The sequence below is a fragment of the Chionomys nivalis genome, chromosome 5 (genome assembly GCF_950005125.1).
Source record: "Chionomys nivalis chromosome 5, mChiNiv1.1, whole genome shotgun sequence".
NCBI classification, from domain to species: domain Eukaryota; kingdom Metazoa; phylum Chordata; class Mammalia; order Rodentia; family Cricetidae; genus Chionomys; species Chionomys nivalis.
In genome coordinates this window covers 53327061-53339751 of record NC_080090.1, presented here as the reverse complement: position 1 = coordinate 53339751, position 12691 = coordinate 53327061, and the positions used below count along the sequence as shown (strand labels likewise).

Here is a 12691-nt window from a genome sequence, read left to right as displayed (position 1 = left end):
TTCCCCTGGTGACCTTGAGGGATTGAGAAAGCAGGTGTCATTTCAGCAGCGCAGTTGTTGAATGCCACGCTGCCCTGGGAGGGTTCTAACTCAAGGACTTAAGAATACTATGCCCACCAGCTGCCCAGACTATGGCTTAGCTCATTAAATTAAAAATTTAGATTTTTTTTCCAGGAGAAGGTGTCAATGGCAGGGTTGGATTAGAAATCAGTACTTGTTTCTTATTAATACAGGGCTAAAAAGAAATAATTGGTTGTTTTCCCCTTGATTTTCCAAAAATCTGTGCAGCTCTTTCTTTGCCTAAAGTCCTTTAGTTGAATGGATGAGCCACAAACTTTAAAAGGGAAAGTACCCTTTATGTAACTAACAAGCGTCCTCGTGATTGGCTGGACTGTGGCGTAGGAAGTGAAAGATGGGAGCAGACGGAGGAGGTGGAGAGCTGCAGAGAGCCCACTGGAGCTCGCTGATGGCCTGGGGGCAAACCCTGCTCACAGCAGTAGGAAAACCAGGACTAGACGGTTACCAGATCAAGCAGACATGGTGAATAGTCCACTCTGGCTCCTTGTTCAGACCAGGGTGAGCTCCCTTCACAGTCCTGTCCACCCTGCATCCTCACGTGTGCTGCTACGGCTCGCCCAGTACGTCCCAGCCTGTTTCTTGCCTCTCACGGAGCCTGGAATGGCTCACTCATTACCTCTATGCTCTATCACGATCTCCATGAAGTTGGAAGCGATACACCTTCTGCATTAGTCTCTGTAGCTCTGGTCCGTCAAACACTGGAGACTGGATGTTTGGCAAGTACTAAGCTCCCTGCTTCCTTTGAATTCCTTCCTCTGGCCCCATGAGAGCCCATGAGCTGCTCAGTCAGTATCAGGATGCTTCTTTTACTGTTGTGCTGACACCTTCTTTTGGACATGGAGGTATCACTCCTGTGCACCCTACACTATTCAAACGTATGCTAATTGAACCATATGACAAAAGTGCTCACTTAACCAAGAGGAAAGGGCCGTCTGTCCATTTAATGGACAACAGCACAAAGAGTGGATTATTTTATATGTACTGGGGGATGTCAGAATGTTTGAACCCAAGAGAGCAATGGAAGAAACAAAGTCTTCCTCTGCCTACCCCTAGCTCCCTGATTCAAGGACTGGAGGACCAAGGACTGTCTAGACCATTCCGGGAAGTGCTACCTGCTGCTGAGTGCTCAGCAGTACATCCTCATCTGCTGGGGTGGCAGCCCTGCAGGGGCCTAATGAGAAGGGAGGTGTGAAGCAGGAGCTTCCCCTGCACCAGCAATTACAGCAGCTCAAGCTGCTGACAGGGCAGTCAGCTGAAGGGCTGCTGGCATTACCTGTGCCACAAAGTGTCTCCCTCCTAATGAGGTTATTACTAGCCCACTGGCTGCTGGGACCCTCAGGCCTCTCCTCTCTCTGCCTTCCTGCTTGTATGTCAAGCCTAGCCTTCCGGACAGTCTTAAGGTCTAGCCCATAATAAAAGGGAACAGTCACACACGTCGCTCAGCCGATGCTTCTGTGCTTGGCCTCTGGCTGGGTTCTGGACTGAGAAGGGAGTGGGAGACGCCCGGAATGCTGTGGAACCTGAATGATCTGTGCTGCCCTATGCTGGTGTTCTCTTTGCTAGTGACTCCTGACTAAGGCCCTTGATTCTCTTGGTGTCTGGGTCCATGGCTTCTTACCTGGGTTACAAGGCTTCATTCCTACCAGCTGTCGGCTTCAATCTCTTGTGTGAACTCCCCCACCTAATCTATAATACACCGCCTCCAATGGTGGTGTTTTCAATCTGATCTTATAAAAGTTGTTTAGTGAAGGAACCAGGGAGACACTTCACTCCCTAAAGTACTTGTTGTGCAAATATGCAGACCCTAGTTCAGTGCCCAGAATTCCAAGCAAAAGAACTGCCTGGCCAGCTTGCTATCATGATCGGTAAAGCCCAAGTCCCAGTGAGTGACCCTGTCTCAAAAAGCAAGGAGGAATAACACCTGCAGTTGACTTCTGGCCTGCACAGACACACCTGCAGGCATGCAGACAAATTGGGTGAATGAACCCAAAGAGCCACCTAGTTAAGAACGGGAGTCTTCTCGTGTAGCCCCACTGGATGGCTCAACAGAAGCCAAAGCCATGATCTTGTGGGAGTTTAAATTACACACACACACACACAGAGAGAGAGAGAGAGGAGAGAGAGAGAGAGAACGAGAGAGAGAACGAGAGAGAGAGAGAGAACGAGAGAGAGAACGAGAGAGAGAGAGAGAGAGAGAGAGAGAGAGAGAGAGAGAGAGAGAGAGAGAGAGAGAGAGAAACCATTGTTGTATTTTACCAGACCAGATCTTTGCAGGGTCAAGCCCGTTCCTGGGTGCAGATAACCCTAGCCTGGCCTTTTTCTCCACTTGCTCCCTCCTGATAAATTACTCCTTCTGCCTTTCTTTTCCAGTCCCTACCTTCAACCTACATCTTTCGGAGCTAGGACAAACTAGGCAGCTAGTATCCAAACGGTATTCGGTGTTCGTACCTCAGTGGATGTCCCAGAGAGGATTTCCCGTTGTCTGACAATGACAGTGCTTCTTATGCCCTTTGCAGACTCTAGAACTCCCCCACAGTAATCTCCTGGCCCTGCCTGGATGACAGTGGGATGAAAGAACAGGATGCCAATGGCCCAAACCTTGGAACAAAGGCATGGACCCCGGCAGACTCAACCTGCGACTGGCTGCCTGGGTCCAGTGAAACGTCCTGCCGCGCTTCACCTCTCACAACAGCTGGCCCGCGTGTCACAGCCAATTAGGCTTTGGAGGGAGTGAGAGAGAAAGGAGTGACACAGCGTATTGACCCCCGCTGTCATGGGGCAGATGTGGAGGCCAGCACGCGGCCCCCGCACGGCCACGCTGCTAATTAATCACCTTGGCCACCGAGTCGTGACAGTGCTTTGCTTTGCGTGATGCCAGGAGCCTGGCACCTGCAGAGAGACGCACCCGCAGGCGGGGAGCCCTCTGCCACCAGCCAGCCCCTTCCTCAGCTGTCCGGACAGGCCAATTTCTGGAGTTTTCATTATTACTGTGGTGTTAAAAGGCAAGGCGGAGCAAACTTTTCAAAGTCAGTGGTAATGACACACAGTGCACGCCGGAGGAGCTCTTGAGCAGTCAGGCGCAGGGAAGGGACTAAGGGGACCTAACCAGAGGATGCTCTTTCTGTACAAGCCTGTGCAAACAGGCGATGGGACTGTGTACCTTGTGACCACAGCTCCCAAGACACCAAACTGGGCTTGTCTGAGCACAGGGACCTCGTCAGAATTTCTTATCCTTGCAGCTCTGGGCGCAGCAAGGTGTGTTTAATGTGCACTTAAAATATCCAAGGACAGAATAAGTGGCAACTGGCCAGCTGGGGACAAAGGACGTACCAGGTCATTCATTGCAGTACAGCCTGCCGGTGTCTGGTGTGTTGTAGGGCAGGACATGGGTGTAGAATAAGGGCAGAGGAGAGCAACGTTAGGTTTTGTTCCAACCATAGAATAGTCAAGTGACTGCCTGGGGGAAGTCTTGAGTGAATCGTGCCTTGTTTCCATTATAACTCAGAATAATAGCTCTTCTCCTCCAGGTAAAATCTGCCCCTCGTCCCTCCCAAACTAAGTGCAGACAAGGCTGCCTGGGGCACCGGTAAGCAACGTATTGGAGCAGACTATGTGTGTTGATGTGGGTATGTATGGTTAAGGCTTTATTATACTGTTGAGACTCGTCACCCACTTAGGCCTATTGGATGGGGGAGTTGAAGTCAGCTGTACTGGTCAACATGCAAAGAACAAGAGACTGTGGGGTGTTCAGCCCTAAATGGGACATCTGTATTACATCTCCTTTTCCCTCTAAGGCTTAGGAAACACAGTGGAAAAGGTGGCAAAAATATAATAACCAGAGGCCTGGGGAGGTCGCTACAAAAGAATGTCTTTTGGAAGGGAAAAGGCCTTTGCACTCCCAAATTCACAACAGTTGTGCCTGGTGGCACAGATCCTGTGTGAGATCAAGGCAGTTGACAGGCCAGCATGAGGAAGGAAGGTTCAACCTACCTAAGGAGCTACTGATGAATGTTAGCAGAGGGAGAGTCGGTTTCTTCAGCAGTGTGGTCTATGGTGGGTTGTGGGCTGGTCACCTTCCAATAGATTGTGCCCTACACACACGCTTGTACAGGCAGCACTTACTGGACTTAGTGAGTTGAGAAAGATAAAGACACAGAGAGAGACACACACACACAGAGAGAGAGAGAGACAGACAGACAGACAGACAGAGACAGAGAGACAGAGAGAGAGACACAGAGAGAGAGACAGAGACAGAGGCAGAGGCAGAGAGAGACAGAGAGAGGAGACATGAGTAAGGAGGTGAGGGTGAAGAGCCTGAGAGAAGCTGGAAGGTACGTGTAGGTGCACTCTTAGTATATGGCTTTTGTGTATTTCAATAGAATAACTACATTTTTAAAAAGTTAAAAGTGAACCCAGTTTGTTTACTCTTCAGATGTCCTTTTTGGACATAGTTTTATTTTGCTAGTTAGCCTTTTAAAGCAGAATCAAATTAAACATTAAAAAAAAAAACCAGAGCATGAGGGCTTGATTCAAAACTGAGGGTGGTGGAATCAGAAACAGCAAGAATGATCCTGCAAAACAGAACACAGAGATATTTTTTTAAAAAAATGTGCAGAGTAAACCTTAGTAGAAGACGCTGCAACCAAGTGAAAACCGACTAACCTCAGTTGCTTCCGGGAGGCATCTCTTTGGCTGTGCTAAGAGGCCTGCATCCCCTAAGAAAACTTCAAGATGCTCTTCCCTCCACGGATGACATCTCCCAGACCTGTGGGAAAAGGCTTCTCGTTTAAAAGACAAAGACTCCATCTTGTGGTTCAATGAAAAATCGCAGCTCCTCTGGCACAATTTCAAATCAAAACTGGCAGGCAGTTTAAGAGTCCCAGATCCTCTCAGCAAGCCTTGGATTCTGGGCAAGGTGTCTGCACCAGCCAGGCCTTCTTCCCTGCTGCCTGTGCCTTCCTCCTTGTCAACATCCCATGCCTTCTCTAAAGGCTTTCCTACCCTCCCAACCCTGTGAACCAATGGTTTTCAATATGTGTGTTGTGACCCCTTTGGGGGGTTTGAACAATCTTTTCACAGGGGTCATATAACAGATATCATGTGTATCAGATATTTACATTACAACTCATATCAGTAGCAAAACTACAGTTATGAAATGTAGCAATGAAAATAATTTTGTGGTTGGGGGGGTCATCACAATATGAGCACCTGTATTAAAAGGTTGCAGCATTAGGAAGGTTGAGGATCACTGCTGTAAACTGAATACTGATCACTTGTTCACCCCCACACCTCACACACCCCCATAGGCTGCCCCTGCCCTTCTTAGGCTATAATGCTACTTCACAGAGGAGAAAAGGAAGTCACAATTGTAGTGATGAGGCCAGCAGGTCTGCTTTTTGTCCCGCCCGACTCCTGCCCGGCTAGCTTAGCCCTGGAAATAATAACACAGAAACTGTATTCATTTAAACACTGCCTGGCCCATTATTTCTATTGGCTAACTTTCACATCTTGATTAACCCATTTCTAATAATCTGTGTAGCACCACGAAATGGTGGCTTACCGAGAAGATTCTAACCTGCATCCATCTCGGGCCGGAGCTTCATGGCGTCTGCCTGACTCTGCTTCTTTCTCCCAGTATTCTGTTCTGTCTACTCTGCCTATCTAAGCTGCTGTCCTATCAAAGGCCAAGGCAGTCTCTTTATTTGACCAATGAAAGTAACACATAGACAGAAGACCCACCTACATCACACAATCGTATGCTGACACATACCTAATTTTTGCACTGTCATTTCCAAATGAGACTTGAACTGCTCGTAAGGGCATGGCAGAACCTGCCAGAAGTCAGACCTAATTTCACAATTCACGGTAGCAGCCATGGCTACTATTGGAGATTTGATCGTGGGCTGGAGTTGGGGACAAGCTAGTTCATCGGCCTCAGTAAGGAGATGTGACCAGCAACCTTCCCAGCAGCCACAAGCACTGAGGAGTAGGTATGTCCAACCATACAAGGCAAACCTTGCATTCATCAGAGACAGAAGCAATCTATGGTGGTATCAACTGACTGCAGGGTGTTCTCCAGATCCTCAATACCATCACCATTTAACATGACTTGGCAGCTACATCATAATATTAGCCACTAGGATTACTCAGAAGATAATGTTAATATCAGAACAATCTACCTAACACCTCTAGAATGAGAAAAAAAGAAGTACTGCTGTTCTAAATAAGGCTTCAAAGGGTAATGAGGAAGAACTTTGGCTAAGTACCCTTGAGAAGTCTGTGATCTGACCGTAAAAGCCGTTCCTTGTAGTAGAAGGGACTTGGCGGTCTACAGAGAAATCTCTCCATCCTCTACCCCAGTACACCTGCTAGTGTGTGAGGCCAGAGGTGTTCACTTGGATGCTGGAGTGTCTCAGCTTGTCTGACTTATCCTGATAAACCTGTATCCCTGTTATAGTGACTTTGATTTATGTTTTAATAAATGAAGCTTGCCTAAAGATCAGAAGGGCAAAACTAAGGCGTTAGAGGTCAGACAGTGGTGGCACATACCTTGAATTCCAGGATTTGGGAGACAGAGACAGAAGGATCTCTGTGAGTTCAAGGCCACCCTGGGCTATACAAGATCAATGCTGAAACAAATTCAGGTGGTGATGGTTCACACCTTTAATCCCAGTCCTAGAAGGAATATAAAATGAGAGGAGAGAGAGAGAGAGAGAGAGAGAGAGAGAGAGAGAGAGAGAGAGAGAGGCTTAGTCTGCGGTCGCCCAGCCTTGGCAAAGGTAAAGCTGCCCTAGTGGCTTGGTTGCCTTGCTTTTCTGGTTTCTGGGCTTTTATTATATAATTGTATTAGGCTGGTTGCAAGTAGGGGTCAGGAAGCCCTCCTAGACACAGGCAGCGTGAGCCCAGCTCACATGCTGGGTTAAAAGGTTGGGACACCAAGACCTGTGACTAGCCCCATTTTGCCCTTGATGGATATGGTAGATATCTAATCAGGAGGTTGAGAGCCTCCTGGGCAGTATGCTTCTGAAATCGTCTGAGTTTTGAGAGATATTCTGTGAAATCTTGTGATAGATTCTTGTGATCCAAGAGATAAAACCGGATTAAGCCAAGGGAGTTCCTGAGATGTTGCTCACTGGGTAGGAAAGAGAAGCTAAAGATCACTGATAATAACAGAAGGAAGGGGGGAATTTAGAAGCAGTTGCTATGGCAATTTAAGCCGTTTATTTTAATCTGGGTCTTTGGGGACAACAAAAATATTTTTTAAAGAATAATATGTAAAAGTAGTGAATAATATTTACTATATGACCCTCAATTCATAGCTGATCTTATTTCATCTTGTATCTGAGCTGCTTATTTAACTTCCCTCGAAACTGACTATAAAACCATCATCACACCAAGAAATTAACAAGAATTCTCTAATGCCATCAAATATTTACTGTTCTAATTTCTCTAGCTGTGTAACACTCATAACTGTTTGTTGGTTTTGTAATCAGATCACAAATAAAGCTTCTGCCCTGTGTGTTGGTCAGTGTTTTCATTGCTCGACAAAAGCTAGAGTCATTTGGAAAGAGGTTAACCTTAACTGAGGGGTTGACTCCATCAGATTGTCTGTAGGCAAATCTGTGAGGCTTTTTTCTTGATTAATGATTGATGTGGGATCCCAGGCAACTGTGGGAAGTACCACACATAGGCAGGTGATCTGAATGGTCTAAGAATGCAGGCTGAGCAAGCCATGAAGAGCAAACAGCAAGCAGTTCTCCGCTACGACCTCTGCTTCAGCTCTTGCCCCAACTTTCCTCAGTGATGGGCTGTGGTGTGTAAATATAAACCAAATAAACATTTCCTCCCCAAACTTCTTTGGGTCATGGTATGGTATTTACCACAGCAGTGGAAAGTAAAAATCCTTCAAAGCAGTTTAGCAGCCTAGGTAAACCCAGATGGACATCAGCTGGCATCCTGGTCCTAGCACTGAGCTACAACTTGCTTTGGCTTGAAGGTCCTTGAAACCTCTGGGTTTTAATTCCTTATGGTATGAAATAGAAATCAAAGGAGACTGTGGAAATGTGAGGATTGGGAATGGTTCTGCAATACTCAGTACGTACATATTTCCTCTCATTTCTTGCAGCCTTCTCTCTCTTTGTTTCCAGGTTGGCTCCTGGAGATGGACTCTGTTGCCTGCTTCCCAAGTAGCCATTTTCTTCTTACTTCTTATTACTAGAACCCTACCTTGGTTCTGGTCCAGTCTGGAATATTCATGGATTCAGTGTTGTTGGGTTCTTCTCCTGCAGCCTGATAGAAAAAACCATACTCTAAGATGTTCACCGTAATCCCATGTTCCTTTGCAAATACTTGATTGAGGGCTATGTACGTGGCCTAACTGTGGCCGATGATGATAGTAAGGGGGTCTACTGGAAATTTCTAGAGACAGTCTCCAACCTGATGGAGAGCTGTTCCCCATACTTGCAGAAGTGGGAAGCATTTGTGTGAGGATGTGTATGTATGCGGCACTTCAGCAACCCTCTTGCACCGCAAGAGCAGATACTCTTGACAGCACATTATGAGGATATAGAAGGACAAGAACCTGACTCCTTCAGAGACAGAATTGCCCACTGTGAGCAGACACAGGCAATTTTCCAACTGTCTAGTGACTCAGAACCCAGCACTTAAAATGGTATCTTACTGTATATGACAGCAATGGAGCAGATTGTGTTTTTGATCTGTGAATTTGGGGACACAGTTCAGGTGTACACAAAGACATATCATTACTGTGGCTTGCTCATATTTATGCTTAATCCCCTCTTCAACGTGGATCCCTGACATAGGAGTTTATGGTTTATGTCTGTCCCAGATTCTTTCGGTCCTGTCACTCTGTCAACCTTAGCTTGTTTGTTTGTTTGGTTTTCCCTGATTGGGACTTCAAGCTTGCTCTTTCTTAGTCTTAATATCCATATCCTAGTGAGTGTGAAGGAGGGAAACAGAAGCACTAAGACCCACACAAGTACTGAGGTATCCATACAGCTTCCACATACTTCCTCTAGAGAAGGCCGGAAAACTGGTTTTTGTTTTATTTGTGTGTGTATGTGTGGGCGTCCATCCTTTTTTTTTTTTTTTTTTTTTTTTTTTTTGGTTTTTCGAGACAGGGTTTCTCTGTGGTTTTGGAGCCTGTCCTGGAGCTAGCTCTTGTAGACCAGGCTGGTCTCGAACTCACAGAGATCCGCCTGCCTCTGCCTCCCAAGTGCTGGGATTAAAGGCGTGCCGCACTGCGTAGAATAAGGAATCCCCAAGGAAGAGCGAGGAGAGGGGATGGGTGGACAGAAATGCCGTCCCAAGCACCCTGTGGAAATGGATGTCTCTGGTGTTCTCAGTGAGCAGAAGGACCCACATGCGCACATCAAGCTTGACACCAGAGTGACATCACGCTTCTAGTCCACCACATTGTGGAGCAGATCAGACCTGGAGGGCCGGAAAGACGGCACGGCTACTGTGTAGCTGTTCAGCAGCCCCCTCTGCAGCCTGGCTCCTGAATTCCAGCATCCTTTCAGTAGCCAGTTTGCTTCTTTGACTCTTTTTTTTTTAGGGGTGCAATGAACTTTATTGATGGTATTCAAGAGAGTAGGGCTCCCTAAGCCCCTCCTGCTATTCTGGGGGTCTGGGATGGAAACTGGGAGGGAGATGCTCAGTGTCAAGGGTTAGTTAGGACAGGGACTGCTCAGCAGCCGAGGGCCTCTCTCTTGCTGTGTCCTTGCTGGGATGGGTGGTCCAGGGTGGGCTTCTTACTCCTTGGAGGCCATGTAGGCCATGAGGTCCACCACTCTGTTGCTGTATCCGAATTCATTGTCGTACCAGGAAATGAGCTTTACAAAGTTGTCATTGAGAGCAATGCCAGCCCCAGCATCAAAGGTGGAAGAGTGGGAGTCACTGTTAAAGTCACAGGAGACAACCTGGTCCTCAGTGTAGCCCAGGATGCACTTTAGTGGGCCCTCAGATGCCTGCTTCACCACCTTCTTGATGTCGTCATACTTGGCAGCTTTCTCCAGGCGGCATGTCAGATTGATGACGGACACATTGGGGGTAGGAACACCGAAGGCCATGCCCATGAGCTTCCCGTTCAGCTCTGGGATGACTTTGCCTACAGCCTTGGCAGCGCCAGTGGACGCAGGGATAATGTTCTGGGCAGCGCCACGGCCATCTCGCCACAGCTTCCCAGAGGGGCCATCCACAGTCTTCTGGGTGGCCGTGATGGTATGGACTGTGGTCATGAGTCCTTCCACGATGCCAAAGTTGTCATGGATGACCTTGGCCAAGGGGGCTAAGCAGTTGGTGGTGCAGGAAGCATTGCTGACAATCTTGAGGGAATTATCATACTTGTCATGGTTCACACCCATCACAAACATGGGGGCATCGGCAGAAGGGGCAGAGATGATGACCCTTTTGGCCCCACCCTTCAAGTGGGCCCCAGCCTTCTCCATAGTGGTGAAGACACCGGTTGACTCCACAATATACTCGGCGCCGGCATTCCCCCATTTGATGTTGGCGGGATCTCGTTCCTGGAAGATGGTGATGGCCTTCCCGTTGATGACAAGCTTCCCATTCTCAGCCTTAACTGTGCCTTTGAACTTGCCATGGGTGGAGTCATACTGGAACATGTAGACCATGTAGTTGGGGTCGATGAAAGGGTCATTGATGGCAACAACTTCCACTTTGCCAGAAGTGATGGCAGCCCTGGTAACCAGGCGTCCAATAAGGCCAAATCCGTTCACTCCGACCTTCACCATCGTGTCTCTGGAACGAGGCAGGCACTGCACGAAAAGAAGCGGCTGTCTCTAGAACAGGGAGGAGCAGAGAGCCTTCTTTGACTCTTTTTGCCCTCGTAGGAGACCTGGTGGTCTCAGTCTTGGCTGTGTGTTATCATTCCCTTGAGAGCTTCAGAAATTTCTAACCCGGGGGTCCCTGGAAGGCCCCCTAAATCAGTATCTTCAGAGGTGGGACTTAGGGCTCAGTACTTAAGTCTCTCAGGCAACTCCCTCGTGCAGCCAAGGCTGCGCAGCTGTGCACTAGAGAGATGGTTTGAGGTCCTGGCCATACTTCAGAATCATTCCAGGGACTTTTTAAAAAATTCTGATACCAAGGTCCTCTTCTAGAGAGTCTGGCTTAGTTGTGGTGGGAAGGGTCTGGGCAGGGATCGTTCTTCAGGCTCACCCAGGTATTTCTAATACGCAGCACATGCACAACTAGAAGGGTGGGTCCCCAGCCGCATGGCACTATAGGGTCTCCTGAGGGAATTTTGAAGATTTCCACTTGCTGAGTGAGGCTCCTGAAGTTGGATCGCCATTGTCTGAGCCTAGCATTGCTGCATTTGCTCTAAAACAACTCTGGGGTTCTGACACACAATCAAGGTAAAGGTTACCAGGTAATAGTAATGACAGTGGTGGCAATGGTCCACAAAGGTCATACCTGTTCTACTTCTAAACTGTGTCCCTTCCAGGGGAAGGGCTGTTTATTTAGTGTTTGAAATTGGCTTTTGAACTATTGAATTGTGATTGTTAACCCTGGTATCTTCTGTATCCATAGAGGAGGATCTTGTATAAGAAGTGGGCTTGTACCTCTCTCTCCTGCTTTCCCTGTGATCAGGTATGGCTGAGAGTCCCTGGAAGTTTTATAGATCAGCAGCTGAGACCACCTGTTTCAGGTTGTGTCCAATGCTCTATTTAAATGAGGTCAGTCTTTTGTCCTCCACCTGTCCTGCTCTGCCTGTGTTTTTGTGCGTTTCTTTACCAAACTGCGTGGTTGGGGTTATGTAAACAAAACAATTGTCCCAAATGTGTGATGGTAGTGACAGATATTCCTGGAGGTATAGGTGTGTTCTGTACCTCAGGCACCAGGAATGCCATTCAGCTTGGTTCTTCTCACCCTCCTCTAAGGCATCAGGTGTCTCTCTTCCACTGTGCTCCACAACCAGCATGGGAAGTACCCCAGTGGCAGCCAAAATGGAAACGTGACACCTAGTATGTTCCTGACCCAGGCTGCACAGACTCGAGCAGTCCAGTCGTGGCCTCTTCGGTGTCCTAGGCCCAGGCCAGCTTAGTCTTTGTTTTTTTTTCACACACCCAGGCACCCTGGGGCAACATAGAACTGTCCCCAAGCAGCTATGAGGGGAGTTACACCCACTCCATCTGCTCTGTGCTGGGTGACTATGGACGATCCTCGTCCATAGTCATTTCCCATCAGGTATCTGCTTCTGTATTCCCTTGTCATTTCAGAGATATTTCTTTTTAAAACATCTATCTATCTATCTATCTATCTATCTATCTATCTATCTATCTATCTATCTATCTATCTATCTATCGTGTGTGTGTGTCTGTCTGTCTGTCTGATTGGGAGGATGCATGCCATGTTACACTGCATGTGTGGAACTTGCAGGAGTCAGTTTTCTCCTCTCGCCAGGTGGGACATGGGAATTGAACTCAGATTAGCCAATTTGGTGGCTAGGACTTTCCTATCTGAGACATTTCAAAGTTCTTCAGACTCTTCTTCACAGATGTTCAGGGCAGGCACGTGTTTTCCTGGACAATTCCTTTGCCCTGCAGGCTGTCTAGCTGGAGTCCCAGCTGCT

The 12691-nt window shown here is 47.7% G+C and overlaps 1 protein-coding gene across 2 annotated transcripts; it reads right to left on the bottom strand.

The window, feature by feature from the left end:
* Positions 1-9658: 9658 nt before the first annotated feature.
* Positions 9659-10853, bottom strand: LOC130874478 (glyceraldehyde-3-phosphate dehydrogenase-like). 2 transcript variants are annotated; one of them, XM_057769854.1, is made up of 2 exons: positions 10731-10749; positions 9659-10676 (listed from the first exon to the last, which is right to left on the bottom strand). In XM_057769854.1, exons 1-2 carry the CDS (start codon positions 10731-10733, stop codon positions 9852-9854), a joined length of 828 nt encoding a protein of 275 aa, XP_057625837.1. In that variant the 5' UTR covers positions 10734-10749; the 3' UTR covers positions 9659-9851. The 2 variants fall into 2 exon arrangements, with proteins under 2 accessions (XP_057625837.1, XP_057625836.1); XM_057769853.1 differs by having other exon boundaries at positions 9659-10853.
* Positions 10854-12691: the final 1838 nt, after the last annotated feature.

Excerpts from the sequence above, each read along its gene's own strand:
- LOC130874478 (XM_057769853.1), bottom strand. The coding sequence starts at position 10,853 with ATGGTGAAGGTCGGAGTGAACGGATTTGGCCTTATTGGACGCCTGGTT.